Source organism: Dipodomys ordii, unplaced genomic scaffold, assembly GCF_000151885.1.
Source record: "Dipodomys ordii isolate 6190 unplaced genomic scaffold, Dord_2.0 Scaffold11, whole genome shotgun sequence".
Lineage (NCBI taxonomy): Eukaryota > Metazoa > Chordata > Mammalia > Rodentia > Heteromyidae > Dipodomys > Dipodomys ordii.
In genome coordinates this window covers 8356292-8379148 of record NW_012267227.1, presented here as the reverse complement: position 1 = coordinate 8379148, position 22857 = coordinate 8356292, and the positions used below count along the sequence as shown (strand labels likewise).

The 22857-nt window shown below is 36.8% G+C and overlaps 1 protein-coding gene across 3 annotated transcripts in view; it reads right to left on the bottom strand.

The window, feature by feature from the left end:
• The window catches only part of Znf280d (zinc finger protein 280D), a 59332-nt gene extending 44324 nt beyond the window's left edge, over positions 1–15008 (bottom strand). The window contains exons 1-6 of one of the 3 annotated variants that reach the window (XM_013010124.1): positions 14725–15008; positions 13704–13769; positions 13471–13607; positions 6715–6832; positions 2626–2796; positions 1423–1532 (exon numbers count right to left, since the gene is read on the bottom strand). In XM_013010124.1, the coding sequence (XP_012865578.1) occupies positions 1423–1532; positions 2626–2796; positions 6715–6832; positions 13471–13607; positions 13704–13769; positions 14725–14860 (738 nt within the window). In that variant the 5' untranslated portion in view covers positions 14861–15008. The remainder of the gene's footprint in view (positions 1–1422; positions 1533–2625; positions 2797–6714; positions 6833–13470; positions 13608–13703; positions 13770–14724) is intronic. The other 2 variants (XM_013010123.1, XM_013010125.1) reach the window with 2 other exon arrangements.
• Between the last annotated feature and the right edge of the window lie 7849 nt (positions 15009–22857).

Genomic DNA, 22857 nt, shown 5'->3' with positions numbered 1-22857 from the left:
TGGGCGCTGTCCCTCAGCTCTTCAGCTCAAGGCGAGCGCTCTACCACTTGAGCCACAGCACCATTTCTGGTTTTCTAGTGGTTTACTGGAGATAGGAGTCTCACGGTCTTTCCTGCCCGGGCTGGCTTTGAACTGCGATCCTCAAATCTCAGCCTCCTGAGTAGCTAGGATTACAGGCGTGAGCCACCAGCACCTGGCCTGAAGAGGTAGCTTTTATAGAGAAAAGTCATTCACAATTTAAGAATCATATCTTTTTAAAAAATGGAAATAATGGCGAGGGGAGGGGGGAATAGGGGTGGGGGGTAGGAAAGATGTGAAGGGATAGAAAGGTGAAACAAAGGAGGAGGCAACAATGCTTGCTAAAAAATGTACTCATTACCTTGCCCATGTAATTGTAACCCCTCTGTACGGTATTTTCACAATTAAAAAAAATGTCTAAAAAAATGGTAACAACCTATAGTTCTGAACTTTATTGTCCACAAAAGTACAAAAATAGAAATATATAATTATTAATTATATAAATAATAAACTAGGTCTGGATGACAAATATAAAATTCCATACCTTGAAAAGAATAACAGACTTGTATTTAATTTTCTATATAATATTGTAGAAAATAGCTCATAAATTTTTTAAAAAGGAAAATCAGGTGTTTGTAGAAACCTGGGTTTTCAAATTAGTACATGTTTAGAATGCCAGTTATGTCTAACTGCCTAATAATAGGAAAAACTATCAAATAACTTTCTTTTTTTTTTTTTTCAGTCGTGGGGCTTGAACTCTGGGCCTGGGCGCTGTCCCTCAGCTCTTCAGCTCAAGGCGAGCGCTCTACCATTTGAGCTACAGCGCCACTTCCGGTTTTCTGGTGGTTTATTGGAGATAGGAGTCTCATGGTCTCTCCTGCCCGGGCTGGCTTTGAACCTCGATCCTCAGATTTCAGCCTCCTGAGTAGCTAGGATTATAGGCGTGAGCCACCTGCGCCCTGCGTCAAATAACTTTCTAAAGATTAAATAATGTATGTAAAGCTTAGTTTTAAGTCTGACACATGGCCTCAGATGAATTGTTATAACTGTAAAATATTCTAAACTGACAGTATAGCTTAGTAAATAATGATTAATACAGTATTTTGCCATAAATCAAAACAAGCATATATATATGTATATATATTTTTTTGGGGGGAGGTCCAGTTGTGGGGCCTGAACTCTGGGCCTGGGGGCTGTCCCTCAGCTCTTCAGCTCAAGGCTAGCACTCTACCACTTGAGCCACAGTGCCACTTCCAGCTTTTTTTCTTTTTGCTTATGTGGTGCTGGGGAATGGAACCCAGGGCCTCATGCATGCAAGGTAAGCACTCTACCACTGAGCCACCTTCCCAGCCCCTTCAATGATTTTTAAACTTAAAAAAAAAACTAAAATTTTAAAAGGTTTACCTGCATGTGATTTTTCATAGGATCCAGAAGATTGAAATGAATATTGCACTTTGGACAAGCTCGTGGAAAAGGTGTTCCATCTTTAGATTGATTTGATGAAGTATTTTCACCTAAAATAAATTCAGAATACTTATGATTCAAAACATATTACCTAGTGGCTCAAGTGGTAAAGCGCTAGCCTTGAGCTGAAGAGCTGAGGGACAGCACCCAGGTCCAGAGTTCAAGCCCCACAACGGACAAAAAAATAAAAAAAAAATAAAAAGCAAAACATATTACCTTCCTCAGGAGGATCAAGGTTCAAGGCTAACCAAAACAAAGTTCCCAACCAACAGGCAGGTAGGGTGATATGTACTACCACACAAGTCCAGCTATGTGGGATGCTGAAATTAGGTGATCAACATTTCAGGCCAGTCCAGGCAAAAAAGTTCACTGCATCTCAAGAGCACAGTGGCATATACCTGTTATTGCAGCCCCAAAAGGAAATGTGAAATAGAATACAGTCTAGGCATGAACCTGGGCAGAAACGGAAAACTTCTCAAAATAACCAGTACAGCCAGGCACCAGTATCTCACATCTGTAATCCTAGCTACTTGGAAGGCTGAGAATGGACGTATCATGGTTTACGCCAGCCCAGACAGAAATTTGAGAAATCTATTCCCAACTCATAGATGGGTGCTATGGCACACATCTGTCATCTCAATCTGTAAGGAAGGCTGACATTGGGAGGATCATTCCTAGGCAGAAAAGTTCAGCAAAATCTACCTACCTATTGGAGACTCTGGATACAGTATCTCATACCTGTGATCTTAGGTGGTGGTCAGGAAGATTAAATGTAGGCAGAATGAGGCTCAAGTGTGTGTCTGAGCTGTAGAAGCAAGACCCTATCCTAACAATAATCAGTAAAAAACATGGCATAGCTAAGTGGTATCATGCCAACCACCCATCAAGTATGAGGGCCTGAAGTTATACCCTCAGTGACAACAAAAAGAAAATAAAAAAGGGATACAGATTTGGTTCTGTGGTAGAGTACCTGCCTAGCAAGTGAGAAGCCTTGACTTCAAACCCCAGTACCAACACTCCTCTAAAAAAAAAAAAAGAAAGAAAAAAAAATCAAGCTTTAAGAAAACTTCATATTTACAATTTCCCAAACTGATGTACAATTTTATAGCAATTCCTTTTGTCTATGCTAGAATCCATAGTTACCTTTTGATGACATAGCTTGGGGAGACATCAGTGAAGGAGATTTAGCTACAGGGAATACAGCTGAGGAATCTGTTACAGAAACACTTTCACCAGGCTTGGGTTTTTTTGGATTTACACTGTTCACTTCAGAAGCAGAAGGACGTTTTGATAAAAACAAATTTTCATTCATACCTGGAATGATTTAAATAGTGCAGTGGGAATATTTTAAGATACTTGATGAAACTGATTATAACTCAGTAAAATAGTCTGACCTAAATTATACAGAATATAAATGAGTTAAATCACAGAAATAACAATAATAAAAATTCAATGATATATACTCATATAGTATAAACAACACAAACATTTAGTATAGGCTACATGGATTCAAATACTGATATCTGCAAAACAATCATTCTATGCAAGAATGTTCTAAATGTTTCAAATAAAAATCTAAAAACAGTGGCTGGGAAGGTGGCCCAGTGGTAGAGTACTTGCCTTGCATGCATGAGGCCCTGGGTTTGATTCCTCAGCACCACATAAGCAGAAAAAGCTGGAAGTGGCGCTGTGGCTCAAGTGGTAGAGTGCCAGCCTTAAGCTGTAGAGCTGAGGGACAGCACCCAGGCCCAGTGTTCAGGCCCATGGTTCACAAAAAAAAATCTAAAAACAGACAGCTCAATATAAGCCAAGGAACAAAAACTTTAAATGTGTATCTGAATAAAATTCCTACAAATTATTTATCTTTAGATACTCAGTGCTTCAATATGCAAAGCAGTAAAAAATAAAATGGCAATATAATCTTTGTTTCAAGAAGTTAGGGACCCTTAAAATACTTTTTTATTCAATTGCTCATATATTGTTAGTCCTTTTCTTACCTAACAAATTGAAGAGTAGTCTACTCAGATAGCTTTGCAGAGTATTACATGCTTGTTGCTTTGTACCAAAAGGAAACAACTTACCTTGAATAACATTCTGCTCATTCGTAAGAAAGACAAATATTAGAAATAGTGTATAGGGGTTTTTATATATGTTCCTCACAGTTTAGAGGTTGATTTTATGAAACATATTGGGTATGTTTAACAGGGAAAATTTTCCATTTTATTTTAGACTTTGACATATATTTGTGTTTGAATAGAAATTTCTTTCCTAAAAATGCTTTTCCATTTAAAAACCATTACCTTAAGGCTAAAGGATTTTAGCCTTACTTAAAGCATTAGCTGAAGGGGGGTATTTAGGCAACAACCAGGCCAGGCAAAGTTATTATTTTTTAAATATCACATAATGTACTTTGCGCATTACAAAACAGCATTTTACATTATTTTTCTTGTGCTGGTCCTGGAGCTTGCACTCAGGGCCTGGGAGCTGTCCCTGAGCTTTTATACTCAATGCTAGTACTCTACCACTTGAGCCACAACTACACTTCCCTTTTTTTTTGGTGGTTAATTGGAGTTTCCAATTAATTAATTAATTAATGGACATTTCTACCTGCTCTGGCTTTGAATCTCGATCTTTAGATCTCAGCCTCCTGAAAAGGTATGATTACAGGCATGAGCCACTGGCACCTGGTCTACACATTATATTTTTAATAATTTCAACCATATAATAAAAGTAGAAATAGTGAATATTTGAAACATTCTAGGCTTTTAGGCCAGACAACATAAAATCAAATCCAGCTTCTGTCACTCTAGTTAGGTATTCTTAGTTTATTTAATTCTCCTGGGCCTCAGTTTCCCTTATACAGTAAATTATAAGATTTTATTTTCTAGAGCTGTCTTAAAGACAAACAAGATAATATATTTAAGCACACCAAGAAAATATCTGGAATATAGAAAGCACTACCATTTTTACACTGATTTTTACATCTTCGTTTAAAGGGAAAGATCATTCCAATCTAAGAACAAATATACAGAAAAATAAGAACATCACACTAGTAATGGGTTATCTTTTGAAAAAACATAAAAATAATTTCCCCCCATTTTCAATGTACTCGATTTCAGACAGATATACCACAAGTACATGGAAAAAATTCTCTGAATCACCTAAGTATTCTGGTGAGATGCTTAAGTTAGTTGAAAATCCAATGGTACTTTTAATTAAGCAACTGAATATAACAAGCTGAATGGTTAAAAAAAATCAGTTTGATATAAAACAACATTAAAAAATCTCAACATTAAATTCTGTTTTAAATTCTAACCCTTTAACATCTCTGTTCTATTGAGCTTGTACTGTTCTACTTCAAGCAGTTCTATTTCTTTTTTTTTTGGGGGGGGGGAGGAGTCCGGTCGTGGGGCCTGAACTCTGGGCCTGAGCGCTGTCTCTCAGCTCTTCAGCTCAAGGCTAGCACTCTACCACTTGAGCCACAGCGCCACTTCTGGCTTTTTTTTTTCTGCTTATGTGGTGCTGAGGAATCGAACCCAGGGCCTCATGCATGCAAGGCAAGCGCTCTACCACTGAGCCACCTTCCCAGCCCAAGAAGTTCTATTTCTGGCAGAAAAAAAAATCTTACTCTCATTCAAGATCAAACTCAGACTGAATCTTTTCCAGAGTCCCATAATCTCCACAGACAGCAATCTATTAATCATGCTAACTAGCATTATTTCATAATGATCATAGATCACAACCATCAGTGTTTCAAGTCCTTTAAACCTTATATTTTTCCACAGTTTATTTAAATTATCTGCAAATTAAAAAAAAACCTTATTTAATAAAGTAAAAAGCAAGAATTAAAATTATGTCTCCAATGGGATAGTTCCAGGTATGGAGTATTAATCCACTATTCAGGGAAAATGAGTATGTCCATTCTTAACACTAAGAGACTCGATAAAAGAATAAAAATAACCTAATAACAAAAGGCTCAAACCATCCATCTTCCAACTTATCTTACTGTTTAAACTAAAGCTTCACTCCCTGTGTTGGAAAACCTAGAGGAACAGTAGGAATCATTATTTGTGTTTAATTCCAAAGTCTCAAGGATACAGACTCATTATCTGAATAAAATCTACGTGTTTTGTAAACCAGATTTCTTCCTGTTTGCTTTGATTATACTTGCTTTATTAAGGAAGTAGTAAAATAGTTACATAAATGACCCTCAGAGAAGTATCAAAGTATTAGGCACTATTGTGCCACTATGAAAATTAAAAAAAAAAAAAAAACTTGACAGAAGCCTGGTAAACTTTCCACATTGACCTATTTAATATTGTACACACACACACACACACACACACACACACACACACCTGTTTAGCCAATTCTTTCAGATACATCTGAATTGCTACTGTACTAGAATTAACTATCCTGATTACAGGGAATTTTCAGTAAGACAAAACTTCTTTTTTCTTGGTCGTGGAGCTTGAACTGTGGGCTTGGGCGCTGTCCCTGCAGCTCAAGGCGAGCACTCTACCATTTGAGCCACAGCGCCACTTCTGGTTTTCTAGTGTTTTATTGGAGATAAAAAGTTTCAGGGATGTTCCTGCCTGGGCTGGCTTTGAACCGTGATCCTCAGATCTCAGCCTCCTGAGTAGCTAGGATTACAGGCGTGAGCCAGCATCACCCAGCTAAAATTACTTTATATCTTGTTATTGAAATACTATGTTTCAGAACACAATAAAAAAACTTTAAATCTTCTTCAATAGATAAATTATATTATCTCTTCAAAGGGTATTGAGTGTCCACTATGTACATATCACTCTTTGTTGAAGCCACTTTGCAATAACACTTTAAAAATCATATTTAATTACTGCATTGGAATTACTGACTGGAAGAGAAGGATACTAACCTAACCAAGAAATCAACTATAACCATTCGCTTTTTTACACTAGTAACTATTGAAACTCATATTTTAAAGAGTACTTAAAATATTTCTTTACTTCATACAAATTATTTTAAGGTTGTTTTCAAAGTTTGTTCCAAAGAGGAATGAGTTCAATATGGTTTAACCAAGATTTTATTTAAAAAATCACTCAAAAAAGGCATTCAAAAACTATTAGCACCCAACCATATAACCCATGAAACCTTTCACATGCAAAGGACTCAAAACAGAAAATCAATGCCATATGCATATTCAACAAATTTGTTTTTGTTATTTTAAGGAAAAAAAATACTAAAACCAACCTGCTACAGAAATTGTTGGTATCCCTTGGTACTGTGGTAATTCTGTATCCTGGGTCAAGTCAAACAGTAACTCAGAAGAATTACTAGATACAACTCGGGATGACTTTGTTAAATAGCCCTGTTAAAATATTTTAAAGGAAGAACATTGCATTTATTCAACAGTTAGTTACTTTGTTTCATAAACTTTGATAAATGAAAAATTGTATACCAGCATCCAGAAGATTACCTCTGATGATTTAATCTCCAAAAACACAAGGGGAATCACTGACTTGCCAAAATTATCATCTACCAAAATAAAAAGCAAGCTAATAGCACTGGCATATTTCTAACTAACAAACTAAAACTATTTAGTTACCTAATTTGGGGAACAAATTTTTGTTCAATTTTATCTGACACACTGAACTATTCTAAAGATGCAGTATTAACATGAAGCAAATAATGGAATCCAGCAAATCCTCTGGGCAAAAGTACTCTCCTCTGGAGAAAAGTAGAAAACACTTTGCCATAAATATAAATGCCTCTACACCTTTAAAAATCCCATATCCAAAATGTTGGGGCAATTTGGAATCAATCTGTACTATTGTACATAAGCATTTAGGATGACTGTACCAACTGTTATGAATTTTGGAACCATCTTGGAGAAATTTATAAGCTATGAGGTCAGAAAGAGAAAAGAGAGCTCCTTATTCTTCCAATCAGCCCACAGGAAAATGTGCTAGGCCAGAAATCCTCCCATCTCATATGACAAATACAATAGTAACCTGACCAATAGGGTGAAAAATTAAGAATGCCAGGCAGATAGGGTTTAAAACAGTAGCTATTTATAGGAATGATCTGAGCCAGTGGCCTAGTCTCATGATTGGATTCAAAAGGAATCTCAATGTTTTCACCAGCAATCAAGGTATCCCAAGCTAAAGGAAGGGCTAAAGGGGCAAAAATTATATATAAAGCAATGTGAAAGGCTGGGAAGGTGGCTCAGTGGTAGAATGCTTGCCTTGCATGCATGAGGCCTTGGATTAGATTCCTTAGCACCACATAAGCAGAAAAAACCGGAAGTGATGCTATAGCTCAAGTGGTAAAGTACTAGCCTTGAGCTGAAGAGCTGAGGGACTGCACCCAGACCCAGAGTTCAAGCCCCATGACCAACCAAAAAAAAAAAGAAAAAAAGCAGTGTTATTTCTTATGTGAGAATACACATATTTGGTATAACTACAAAAAGTGTGGTCAATATAATTTGGAGATATATGTTCCAATACTTATACATTAAGTATAAATAGACAAAATACTTCCCAATATTATTTATAAAGAATAACTATTGTATACAGTAAAATCTCTCAGTGAGTTAGACTATGATACATAATAAACCAAGTTTAACAATGGTAGCTGGGCACCAGTGGCTCATGCCTGTAAGTCTAGCTACTCAGGAAGCTGAGATCTAATGACTGTGGTTCGAAGCCAGCCTGGGCAGAAAAGTCCCCATGAGACTCTTACCTCCAATAAACTACTCAAAAAATCTAGGGTTGGGAAGGTGGCTCAGTGGTAGAGTGCTTGCCTTGCATGCATGAGGCCCTGGGTTCGATTCTTCAGCACCACATAAGCAAAAAGAAAAAAGCCGGAAGTGACGCTGTGGCTCAAGTGGTAGAGCACTAGCATTGAGCTGAAGAGCTGAGGGACAGTGCCCAGGCCTAGAGTTCAGGCCCCATGAGCAGACCCCACCCTCCAAAAAAAAAATCTAGACGTGGCTCTGTTGCTCAAGTGGGAGAGTGCTAGCCTTGAGCTGAAGAGCTGAGGGACAGTGCCCAAGCCCAGAGTTCAGGCCCCATGATCTAAATAAATAAATAAATAATAAAATGATGACATTCACTCCTGGCAAAGTATATAGGTGATATTCTAGGATGAGCTGTCTAAAAATTTCAGCAGTAGCTTCCAAAGTCTCTAAAAGGCTTATTTGATCCAGTTATTCCACTTTGAAGAACTCACAAGGAAATGAAGTTTATGGAGAATTATTCATCATAGCAAAATACCTATAATCTATGGGTCCAACAGAGAAATAGTTAAAATTTAGACTCATGCATCCATGAATCAAGTTTTGGAAAATGTTCCAATGACATGTTCCAAGCAGAATACTCAGTGAAGATGATAAGTGTATATTATTACATATAACAAACAGGGTCCTGATTGATGTACTCTCCTGCATTTTCAACTTTCCTTACTTTAACAATATGTATTAAATGGTTTTGTTATATGTTTATAAGCTGAAGGATAATTAAGTTTCAAGAATTTTGTTTTGTTAACAACTTCTCAGTTGACATGAGATTGTTAAGAAGTTATAGAACCAAGTTACTGTTATAACCCAAACCACACTAGATACTAAGGTCTAAAAGATCTCAATTAAAAAAAAAAAGTCAGTCACACCATATGACTCAGCTGTAATCAAACCCAATCTAACTTCAAGGTAAATACTTTATCTAAGTATATGCACCTTACAAATGGAAAATATTCACTTGCATTTTCCAAAATGCAAACGATAATAAAACGATAATAAAGTTAATATTGCTAAAACACTCTCCTGTAAAACAGTTCTGATTAATTAACTACTATAATTCTAGAAAGCAAGCAACCCATTGTAAAACAAATACTTTGCTAAAATAATGCTCCAATAGAGCATTTTTAAAATCTGAGAAGAGCACATATTCAATATGTTAAATAATTAAATATAACAACATATGTAATAATATAACATATGTAATAATAGTAAAAGAAGTACTTTACAGAAAGTTAGAAGACACACTTTTATAAACTACATAACCTTGGACAGGTCACTTCTCTACTTCAAGTTATTCATACTTCAAATTGAAATAACTAGCCACAATTATGTATGTTAAATGCACTTGCTCTTCGCAGTAAATGCATTGTATCAACAGTTATCAAACAGTACTAATACTTAGCATTATCCCATTTTATGAACCAGTAAACTAAGACTAGACTTAAAATGAGCATCAGTTATGAGTAACTATAAAGACCATGACCTTTAGCTATGTCATACTGATGTTATAAGTGATAATAATGGCATTAACCTCTATCTGTAAGAGGTGTTAATACAAAGATAATCCATAAAAACACAAAACATACATACACATAGAGAACAGGATATAAAATGTAAAATTATTCATTGTAATTTATTAAAACTAGTGGCTTCCAAAATTTAGGGGGAAAGTCTTGTAAATAGAATTGTCAATTCATTTCTTAATACATCATTTGAAACTTTGCATAGTAGATCACTAAGTTTTATTAAAAATACATAATTTTGAGACTCCATCCAAACAAAGGGGAAAGACTGCTCTTTGCCTAAAGGACCCCAGGATTAGGAACCACCAATTGAGGTACTTTGATTTAAAACTACACCTGCAGAAATAAAACATTCTGAGTCCTAAAAGGCTCTAGTTTTTTTTTTAACTTTTAGCACCATACTTTGTTTTGTTATCTCTGCTCCCAAGTCCAGTGTTATAAAAATTTTTACCTAGTTACATTAGTTATGTCTCTGTAGTTTCTTCCCCCTAAACACCAACCAACAGCTTATGACAAATATGAGAGAGCCAGTAAGTTAATTTGATTTCAACTCATCAAAAAAGCTTTATATTCTGAGTAGCTTTTTACTGTTACTTCAGGACCATTTATTGTATGTTTTTAAAAAAATATATAAATAAAATTCTGCTTTTTAGAGGATCCAAGGTAGAAACTCAATAGATTTCTATACTTTTCATATTATTACCATTTCTCTAAGTATCCTAACTTTTTTTGTTTCAAGATCCTTTTATACATTTAAAAATTATTAAACTCAAAGTTTTATGTTAGTTATTGATATTTACCATACTAGAAATTAAAACAGAGAAAAAATTTAAATATGCATTTATTAATTTATTTTAAATAACAATAAACCCATTACAGATCAACATAATAACATTATGAAAAATGGCTGGCAAACACATAAGAGTGGCATTATTTTACATTTTTGAGTATTTCTTTACTGTTTACCTTAATCAAAAGCTATGATTAGCCTATGATCTGCTATGCTTTCAATATGCAAGGATACATTTTAGTTGATGAAGAGTATTTGGCATCATGATAATACGTAATCAAGAAGTGTATTGGTAGAATTGTAAAACAACTGTACAAATATTACTTTGATCCTATGCCAAAACTCACCAGTTAATACTTTCTTAAATGTTTATTTCAGTATGAAACCTGAAACTTTATCAGTGGACTTTTTGTATGCTGTTTCATTCAATTACAATCATCTTATACTTTAAATGAATCTTTTACTCATATATTTTTTGTAGCATAAACACTATTTGTAAAATTTGGTTTCATTGAATCATTTCAGATTATTTCAAATATTCATTCTACAGTATCAAAAAAACCATATTTATTAATACCCATCAGAAAAGTCTTGAAATACTGGGAAGCTTCTAGGATCAGAAAAGATGAAAAAAAATTCTGATTTTTTTTTTTTCTTTATTGAAGTTCAGATTTTATCATTTGCAGTGATACCAGTATTTGTTGTTTTCCTTGAAGTGGCAGGTGCAGTGTTTCATTTTGAGGAAGTATTAGCCAACTTCAAGACTAAGTTGACTGCATGTAGCAGACAGACTTTTCTAAAGAAGTGGCCTCTATGATCACCACTTCCTGATACGCATATCCTGTGATCCTCTTGCTCTGAGCACAGGTATAATCTCTGTCTTGCTTCTAGGAGATAGAATCTAGCAAAGATGACACAATATACAAAAGACCTTGTGTACATGGGTATGTTGCCTAAAAGTGTAATGACACCTTGCTAAGGACTTTCCTTTCTAGCTTTGATAAGACAAAGCTGTGCTGGGAATCAGTGAGCCAGACCCAACAAGATACTGAGAATCTTAATTGGTTTTTGTTTTTGTGCCAGTCCTGGGCCTTGTGTTTTTTTCACTCAAGGCTAGTACTCTACCATTTGAGTCACAGTTCCACATCTGCCTTTTGGTGGTTAATTGGAGATAAGATTCATGTAGACTTTCCTGCTTGGGCTAGCTTTGAATGGTGATCCTAGGACTAACAAGGATTACAGAAGTGAGGCACCAGTACCTAAAGAGACCCTTAGGTTGATAACCTTTAAAGGAACTAAATACCACCAACAGCCATGTGAACTTGGAAGCAGATACTTTCCCTATAGAGCTTTATAGGAGATGCAATATTATTGACAGCTTAGATGCAGTTTTGTAAGGTCCTGAAGCAGAGGACCCAGCTAAGCTATGATCTGACTCTTGACTTATTAAGACTTTGGGATAAGTGTGACTTAAGTGACATTAACTGTGGTAACAGTAAAATAAATAAGTAAACAAACAAATAAACACACCATGGGTTAGTCAGTCATCCTTTCAAGTAAAAGTTGTGTTCAATTAACACAAGTCAGACAGTTTGGCTCTCACTTCAATTACACAAGTGCTTTCCCTCAAGAAAACCATCATTCTTGAAGTGCTTTATATACACTACCCATTTCATCATACAGAATATTTTAAAAGACACATACCAATGGGTAGAATTAATACAATTAATAACATCAATTGGTACTTAATATGTAAATCAATGTTTCATACGTTTTAATACTTCACAGAGTATAATGGGAATTTTTTTCCTGTGAGAACATGACAGGTAACTAATAGATAAATGATTAGTATAGATTTGTGCCTGTCTTCATCCACACTAGGGCATCAGCAGCTTACTCAACAATTATAGTGTCTTTAATTGTAATGATAGCAGTGCTCACTCCCAAACCCCTGAAATAGTCTTAGAGAACAAGGGGATTGCAGATCATCTTTGAGAATTGAACTAAAGCAATACTTCCATTTTTACAAAAGTACCAGTGGCTCTTGCCTATCACCCTAGCTACTCAAGGATCAAGGTTCCAAGCCAGCCTGGGCAAAAAAGTGAAACTCCATCTCCAATTAACAAGCAAACAGCCAGGTTAAAGACATGGCTAAAAAGTGCCAGGATGAGCAAGCAAGCCAGGTGAACACAAGGCCCTGAATTCAAGCCCCTGTCAGGAAAAAAAGGTACATATTCATACATCATATTTAAGTGTGGCTAGTCATGTAGTTTATCATTTAGCCTAGACCCATCATCTGCCAACTATGTGATCTTGAATGAATCATTTAACCTTCATAATCCTCAATTTCCTCAACTATAAAATAGGAGTAATAAAGTCAACTTCACAGGGATATCAAAGAATTAAATGAGATTCATTTTATATAGCATTTAGCACAAACCCTTATATATATTAACAGCTCAGTAAATAATAATACCATTAAGGTTTTTGAAACTAAACCAGGAAGCTGTGCTTTTAGAATAAAAAGCTATGATGGTCTCTCAATGAGTTTTTCAATTTAAAACACCTGGCCCAGTTTGAAATCTTAAAATATTTTGCCATTATGCAACATTCATTAAATACTTTTATTCATGTTTTGATAGCATAGTTCTTGATACAGTAGCTATTGAATTAAAGTATATTCTCTGACTTGCTACTAGGTTGAGGACTTAATTCCTGTAGTCATTCCTTTGGGTACCAGTTAAGCTATCAAAAAGACAGTCACATTTTCTGATCCAACTGTGCTTCTATGGGATGAATACATATGATAGTTCAGATTTTTATCTAGTTTTTGTTTATATTGGTAAATAATATCCAATGTATCTCTGGGCTGACTGTGTAGTTTCAAAAACACTTACAGGTTTAGAAAAAGGCTGTACAATAACAGAGCTATCTGAAGATCTAGATTCAGGATGAAAATTTACTGGCGAGGCAGCAACTGGATTTGATGGGTTCGTATAGTGTTGACTTGTAGACTTGAATGCAGCAGAAATACCTGTATTTTAAAATTATACAATATATTGAATATATACACAGTGAATCTTGTCAAAATACTTCATTTTTAAACTCAAGTAGTACAATAATACTGTACCTCGACTGAGTGCACCATTCTTTATTCCCCTTGAATATGAGCTGGGGTTAACTCTGTTCAAAATATCTATAAAAAAATGATAATTCTTTTAAAATTCATTATTTATATGAAATATATATTAAGAGACTAGAAACGATAATTTGAAAACAGAAAGATGCTTTGTTTGTAAGGATACGTATCTTATACCTTAGCCTTGTGTATCATACAGTAAATAAAATACCTCTCATTGTAACTAAACACACAAAACCCAGGATAGTATAATAATGTTCCATTATCATCAATATGAATGCTCTCTCGACAAATTCCTATTAAAGGCCATACAGCACTCCATGAGAGATGATCAACCTGCCACAGGAAACAGTATGAAAATTTCAAATTAATTCTTTCTCTAATAAAACTGTTATTCCAATTTGTGGGCAAGAAGAGTGAGTACTAGGCTTTTGGAAAATTTTAAAGTAGATTTTTGTGCCTTTAATCACTTCCATAATTAAGAACTATATGCTTTATGTTTTTAAATAAATTCTCCTGCCTTACAACAAACAAATACAAAAATGGGATAAAATTCTTTCTCCTTGGAATTTGTACACTCTTTTGAGTAGATTATTTGAAAAAGTCCTGGTGTCCTTGCCATAACATAACAATGTCAAGTCCAATCACTCTAACTGAAAGCTAATGATACAGAGGTTGTTCCTGCAAGAAAGGCAGAAGGATTTAAGTGTACTAACTGCTACAACATCAAATACAGACACTATAGTTAATGTACCTCTGTTTCACAAATTTAAGTAGGAAGTGCTGAAAGACAGGGATGGTCTGAAGATAATTCACAAATTGTCCTTTATTAAAAATAACACCTTTGGTGGGGAGGAAAGGGATAGTAGGGGAAAAACAAGGGAGGGGTAACAATGCTCTATAGGAAATGTACTAATTACCTTACACATGTAACTGTAACCCCTCTGTACAGTATCTTTACAATTTACAAAAAACCTTTATAAACTTGGCTTCACTAGAAGTAAATGCTTACTTGAAATTGCTGGTTTTGAACTTGCTATCTCTCCAACAAAGATTGGTTCATCATCGTCATCATCCTCAACTTCTTTTATTTTCTTCTGCCATGGCTCTAGCTCTTCTTCTTCACATTCCATAAAAAGTTCTGCCATGTCTGAATTGTCTAATTTTCAAAAAAAGGAAACAAATCTTATTCTTAAGGAAAAAAAACTATTTTGTAACATACAGTATGGTATTAAAAACATCATATACTTTAATAATCTTAATGAAATTTCTGAATTAATACCAGTAATTTGTACATGCTTTTAACAGGAAAAAATTATTACTTCATCTGAAAGATACAAACTAGTAAAGATATAAACTAAAAGAAAAAAAAGACATAAACTGGGCTGGGAAGGTGGCTCAGTGGGAGAGTGCTTGCCTTGCATGCATGAGGCCCTGGGTTCGATTCCTCAGCACCACATAAGCAAAAAAGACAAAAAAGCCAGAAGTGGCACTGTGGCTCATGTGGTAGGGCATTAGCCTTGAGCTGAAGAGCTGAGGGACAGCGCCCAGGCCCAGAGTTCAGACCCCATGACCAGATCAAAAAAAAAAAAAAAAGACATAAACTATAAAATAATGAATAACAGTAGCTATTTATGGTGGACAGAAAACTTGAGAACAATCAAATTCAATTATGTTTCAGTCATACCCCTAGAATATGATTATCTCTACAAAAAAAGGATTATATCCAATTATTTTTTCCTTTTAACAAAAGACAGACTAAGAAGCAACAGGTGGGAAACTAGACTTCTTTCCTTCCTTCCATTGTTGCTCTTGCTGTGAGACTGGGATTCAAACTGGGTACTTGATATGTTGCTCACTGGCTAGCATTCTACCAACTGAGCCATGTTTCCAACTCCCAAACTAGAATTACTGAACTAGATTCAGGAATATTAGATACAAAACAAAGCAGGAGTGATTTGCTAAAACAAAATACTAGATGTGAGTAAGGCCTAGCCCATCGAAGACAAATTAGACATTTCTTACCTAAAGAAACTGATAGAAAAAATGCATAAATACCACTCTTAGACATTCTGACCAAGGACAGAAGTCTTAAAAAGTATGTTAATGCCTCACTCTTTTTTTTTTGTTTTTTGGTGGGTCATGGGGCTTGAACTCTGGGCTTAGGCACTGTCCCTCAGCTCTTCAGCTCAAGGCCAGCATGCTACCACTTGAGCCACAGCGCCACTTCCGGTTTTCTAGTGCTTTATTGGAGATAAGAGTTCCACGGACTTTCTTGCCGGACTTTCCTGCCGGGGCTGGCTTTAAACCATGATCCTCAGATCTCAGCCTTCTGAGTAGCTAGGATTACAGGCGTGAGCCACCAGCACTTAAATATAGATGGACAACCAATAAGCACCAAGAATGTTAGCAAAACCTCCAATCTAAAAAATTAAAATTTAATAAAATATTTTTTAAATCCCAAGGAAAGGATAACATAAGGCAAAATAAGAAAATACACTGGAAAAAAAAAGAAAATAAACTGGTGTGAGACAAGAATAAATGTTATATATAAAAAGCAAAATTCAGAAAAGAAAATCAAGATCAAAAATATGATTACCAAAAGGCAAAGTTAAGAAAATATCCCCAGGGTCTGGGAAGGTGGCTCAGTGGTAGAGTGCTTGCCTTGCATGCCTGAGGCCCTGGGTTCGATTCCTCAGCACCCCATAAGCAAAAAGAAAAAAGCCGGAAGTGGCACTGTGGCTCAAGTGGTAAAGTGCTAGCCTTGAGCTGAAGAGCTGAGGGACAGCGCCCAGGCCCAGAGTTCAGGCCCCAAGTTCAGGCCCCATGACCGGAGGCAAAAACAAAACAAAACAAAAAGAAAATATCCCCAGAGAACCATTATAAATTAGGGAAAACAAGATTATTAAAAAATCAATTTTAAAGATACAACATTATCCCAATTAAAATTTACAGAAAGAGGAAAAAAAGTGGACATAGGCTGGGTGCAAGTGGCTCAAGCCTGTTATCCTAGCTACTCAGGAGACTGAGATTTAAGGATTAAGGTTCAAAGCCAGGAAACAATGTAAGACTCTTACCTCAATTAACCATCAGAAAATCTGAAATAGCACTGTGGCTCAAGTGGTAGAGCGCTCGCCTTGAGCTGAAGAGCTGAGGGACAGTGCCCAGACCTAGACTTCAAGCCCCACGACTGACAAAAAAAAAAAAGTGGACATAGGTTATCAAAGAAATAATTTAAGAGCTCCCAATGACACAGATTATAGAGGGATCATTCCTATGTACTTCTAAATACTGTTGAAAATGTTGACTTTTTAAGCCTCCTTTATTTTTTAGTTTAAGTGAGTGAGCATAAATAACAAAACTGTTGGGAACTCATATTTCTTGAATGACAGCTGACAGACTTTCCCTGGCTGCCTTGAGCAGTCAGCCAAGCAGTCAGCCAAAACAGCCTCTTCTTTGGCATCCCTTAAGAATGCCCGCAGGCAGCTGGCTATTTGAAATTCCACCAGAGCTTTGATGGAACTCCACTCCAGCTGCAAGAACTACTGTTAACCAAGGTTGCTGCTGATACCAAACTGGTTTTAGGACTTGTCCTAGACATGACTGCTTCAGGTAACCTGTACTGGCTTTTAAACATTCCAGTGTCTTGTTCAACTTTAGAAGACTGTAGTTATTCTGGTAACCATTTGATAGAGTTCATTTTAGAAAAAGACTTACACTTAGTCCCTAACTGCCCAAGCAAATGCACCAAATACTTATTTTAAAAGAAAGTTTAAAGTAGTTAAACAACCTTGGTTGTTGTGTATTACAAGAGAAGAATTCAGGCAAGATGTGAACATAGAAAATAGACGAGAGAATGTTTATTAGAAGAGAAACAGAACAAAGAAAGAGAACACAAGGCATAGGCATGCCACAAAAAGAAGTTTAGTGCCTCTCCACCATCTTGGCTCCTCTTCGGTCTTCTTGGTTATAGAGCTTGACCTTGGGTTAGTGATAATTAGATGGCTTTCTGACTGGTGGGTCACCTTTGTTTCCTGTACGATTGTGATACAAAAGATTTAAGGTCTTATCCTTATTCCTCACTTTTTTGCCCTTTTTATATCTGAATTCTTTTTGTTGTTGTTGGTCATGGGGCTTGAACTCTGGGCCTGGGTGTTGTCCCTCAGCTCTTCAGCTCAAGGCGAGTGCTCTACCACTTGAGCCACAGTGCCACTTCCATTTTTCTAAGTGGTTTATTGGAGATAAAGAGTGTCACGGACTTACCTGCCTGGGCTGGCTTTGAACCACGATCCTCAGATCTCAGCCTCCTAAATAGCTAGTATTTATAGGCATGAGCCACAGGCCCCTGGTTACTTCTGAATTCTTTTTTTTTTTTTTGGTTAGTCATAGGGCTTGAACCCTGGGCCTGGGCGCTGTTCCTCAGCTCTTCAGCTCAAGGCTAGCGCTCTACCATTTGAGCCACAGCACCAATTCCATTTTTCTGAGTGGTTTATTGGAGATAAGAGTCTCACGGCCTTTCCTGCCCAGGCTGGCTTTGAACCCCAATCCTCAGATGTCAGCCTCTTGAGTAGCTAAGATTACAGGCGTGAGCCACCGGCGCCCAGCTTCTGAATTCTTTTGTAGCCCCTTTCCCCCATTTCATTGTCAGGCAAGTTTTGGTTTATCAGCTTATCCTGACATTTGCAAGCTGAATAAGCCACAATTCCCTACCAGCTTTTCTACTAACTCCATGTCATTCTTACTGGAATTGACTCAACAGGATGTCTGAGATTGGTAGATATGAGGTTATAAGTGGATCATAAGTAAGGCCAATGAGTGGTGAATATTTAGGTCTTGTGATTAACAAAAATAGGAGCTGTACATATGTAAAGCTGTACTTGGTGGAATTACACACATGCCACACATCTTTCCTAGCTATATAAGCAGGCTATTTCCCATTTTAGTCAGGTTAATCTGGGAGTCTTCTCTAGTACAACCCCCAACCCCAGCCCTTTTTGTAACATTAGGTCCAAAAAAGATTTCTCACAATCTTTGATTGTTCACTTGTGATCCTAAGCAGGGAACTCTAAGAACTCTTAAGAACTTTCTAACTCCAGTCTTCCAGAAGCAGCACAGCAGCAATAGCAGCTATAATGCAGCTGGAGAATGACTTCTGAGATATTAAATCTACAAGGATCCCAGGGTTGAAAGACCTCAGCAGCTAGAAAACATAGACTTCCAGAAACTGACCAGGTACATACAAGACTCCAAAGGACTGCAGAAGTACTAAGAAGACAAGAGGCTGCAGAGAGCTAAGACTACGGAAGGAAAGAGGCAAGAGACAAGACAAAGAACTCCAGCTGCTGAAATAGTTCTAGAGAGCTGCCAAAGGTTAAGACGCACACAAATCCCAACACCCAAAGTTCAGGCACTAGAACACTAGACGCTGGGTGAGAACTTCTGTGGTGAAAGCCCAGAATTGCTCTGAAATGAGCACCTAGAACAGTGCTAGCTTTGAATGATTAGGGCTGTAAGAATCTTTTCAGGTCCTACAGGTCTAACTTTGAGGTATGAAAGCCTGACCCATAAACATCTAACACTCAGAAGCTCAGGGCTACCAACACGGAAGACCCCTACCTACCTACTTTTAATTTTCATCTAAACAGAACTAAATGACACCCCCAGCTATCTATTCACAATATCAAAATCTACTTCCTATTGATTTAGATCTAGCATCTCAAACATTCCATCATCTCAACACAGTAATATCTTTTCAGAATTTTTTTTCTTTTTTTTGGTCCGTCCTGAGGCTTGAACTCTGGGCTTGGGCACTGTCCCTCAGCTCTTCAGCTCAAGACAAGCACTCTACCGCTTGAGCCACAGCACCATTTCTGATTTTCTAATGGTTTATTGGAAATAGTCTCACAGATTTTTCTTCCTGGGCTGGCTTTGAACCGTGATCCTCAGATCTCAGCCTCCTGAGTAGCTAGGATTACAGGCATGAGCCACCGACACCCAGCAACTTTTAAGAATTTTAACTTTAGTTAATATTTCATTCTCTCTCTCTCTCTCTCTCTTCATCCCCCCCTCTTCCTTTTTCCCTCCTTCCCTCCACCTCCCTTTCTCTTTTGTGCCAGCACTGGGGTTGAACTCAGGGTTTGGGCACTGTCCCTTATTTATTTTTTGTTCAAGGCTGGTGCTCTACCACTTGAGCCAAAATTCACTTCCAACTTTTTCTAACTAATTGGACAAGTCTCACAGACTTCTCTGCCCCATCTGCTTAGGATTAGGGTAGCTAGTATTACAGGCATGAGTCACCAGTGCCCAATAAACAAAGCATTTTAAAATGTAACATCCGGTGGCTCACGCCTGTAATCCTAGCTACTCCGGAGGCTGAGATCTGAGGATCATGGTTCAAAGCCAGCCCGGGCAGGAAAGTCCGTGAGACTCTTATCTCCAATAAACCACTAGAAAACTGGAAGTGGTGCTGTGGCTCAAGCAGTAGAGCGCCAGCCTTGAGCTGAAGAGATGAGGGACAGCGCCCGCCCAGGCCCAGAGTTCAAGCCCACGACCCACAAAAATAAAAATAAAATGTAACATTAAGCAGAAAAGTATGCCTCCTACACTAAATAGATCTAAATCACATTATTAAAAGCGTCTTTATAAAAGGAATATTTCCTCTTCACGATAGTATAGGAAATCTCTCGTTGAACATCTTCTCTTCATCCAACATAGACCTTGCAAATCTGATCCATCCTACAAGCCTTGCTCTACTTATTGCTACTTTGTCATGCAGGGTTTTCTACTTTAGAGTGTTCTGCTAAAAAGCATTCACCTCAACCAAATCATCCTCACAGCCAAATCAAATTACCTTATTTTCTGGTTCATTCTACTTACTTATCTTGCAGCTGTTTTAACTTCATTTCTTGGAATAGTCTATTCAGTACTTTTCTATGTGCTCAGTCTGGTTTTCTACTCACCTGCTCTCTATTGTTAGATTCTCCCAATTATCATTTCCCCTTTATGTCACATAAAGACAGGTTTTCCATGCACGTTAGACCTACAAACTGCACCCTAGAAGGCAGATCCAATAAACTCCAGAGTCACAGCTATTGTTTCTCCATAGTAGTGTAATAGTCATCTAATGTGAACCTCCAATCCTGACATCTCAATTAAGTTGTAATCCCTAGTACTTCATTACTTAAAGTTGATATCTAGATGCTGAAATTTACTTCAAATTCAATATTCTAAAACTATATATATATATATATACACATATATATATATATTCTCCCCTTAAACATTAGTTCTACAGATTTATTTGCAGTAATTTAGGAAGTGGTAACAACTCAAGTGCTGGTACATGCTACAACATGAAACCTTATTCAGAACAATATATAAAAAACAAAACCTCCATTCATGTAACTGTAACCCCTCTGTACAGCATCTTTACACTAAAATTTAAAAAACAAGGAAAAAAACCAGAACCTCCAGATTAAGAATGTCATAAAATAATGCTAGAAGCTTCCAAAGTACAGTAGTGACAGGAATAATAGGCCAAATACTCCAGAATCCAGGACTTTCTGAAGATGATTGGTGCTGTCAAAGAAAGTTAGCCCTCTGTCTAGCCCAACAGAAGTAGCTGTGATTACAATTGTGTGCTACCACATCTAGCCTGCTTATTACTTTTAGAAAAAAATCAAAATTCACTGTGTCCTGCAATCAGTTTGTCTCTATAGAAGAATCCATTCACTAATTAAGACACATTACACATATCTCAATTTTATTTTTTCTACATTTTGCTAATTCAATCATCTAGGTCACCATGGCTCATCAATTAATCCCAATTGTGTTTCTAAAAAAGAAGAAAATGGAATAACGATTCAATATTGTCCTGAAAAAGAAAGGCTAAGGGAAAGTGAGGAAAGACTAAGACCACTAGATAAGGAATATATAGGAGTGAAAGTAAGAAGTAAGAGGCAAATGGGTTGAGACTAATGATCATTGCTTTGGTTAATAATTGTAGTCAAAACAAAAATTAACTGAAAGACAGAGTCAGCTGGGTACCGGTGTGTCATTCCTGTAATCCTAGCTACTGAGGCAGAGATCCAAGGATCATGGTTCAAAGCCAGCCCAGGCAGGAAAGTCCATGAGACTCTTATCTCCAATAAGCCACCAGAAAAAAATCAGAATGGCGCTGTGGCTCAAGTGGTAGAGTGCTAGCCTTGAACTGAAGAGCTGAGGGACAGCACTCAGAGTTGAAGCCACATGACCAAAAAAAAAAAAGGTACTGAGTTCATTTAAGGATAGAATTTTTACCCTAACCTGAGAAAGTAATTTACCTTAAAAAAAGTTATACATTAGTGTACTCATGGAAAATGGCTGTATTTTCCAAAACAAAACCTTTTTTGAACATTGCTGTAATTTCATTACTATGTATTAATAAAGACAGTTGATTCTCTTATCAGCTTCTACATTCAATCTGCCTCACCAAATTGTTGTTGAAGGGTACAAAATCCAGACACACAAGATAAATGGGTAGTAAATGAAAGGCATGGCAGAACCCTTTTTCTTTTTTTTTCTTTGTCGGTTGTGGGGCTTGAATTCTGGGCCCGGGCGCTGTCCCTCAGCTCTTCAGCTCAAGGCTAGCACTCTACCACTTGAGCCACGACACCACTTCTGGCTTTCTGGTGGTTAACTGAAGATAAGAGTGTCACAGATTTTCCTGCCTGGGCTGGCTTTGAACTGCAATCTTCAGATCTCAGCCTCCTGAGTAGCTAGGATTACAGGTGTTAGCCACCAGCGCCCAACTTGGCAGAACCCTTTCTGTCTCACACTCCAGAACACTGGACAACTGCTACACTAAATGAATATAAGTCAAACCAAAGTCTTTGTTGAGAAAAGACATCTATCTATACTGAATGGCCAAAATCCAAAGGGTAAAGCAACAATTTTAAACTTTGAAAAATTAAAGTGATAGGTAAATTCAACTGATGCCAATTCTAATGTACAATGCTAAATATATATATATATATATATATATATATATATTGAGCACTAGTTATGTGTAAAATACTATTGAAAGTATAATAAAAACATTTATTATCCCCCAAATCATTTTGACCTATTATGAAGTCTAATTTTATTTTTCTACGTTTTGAAATAT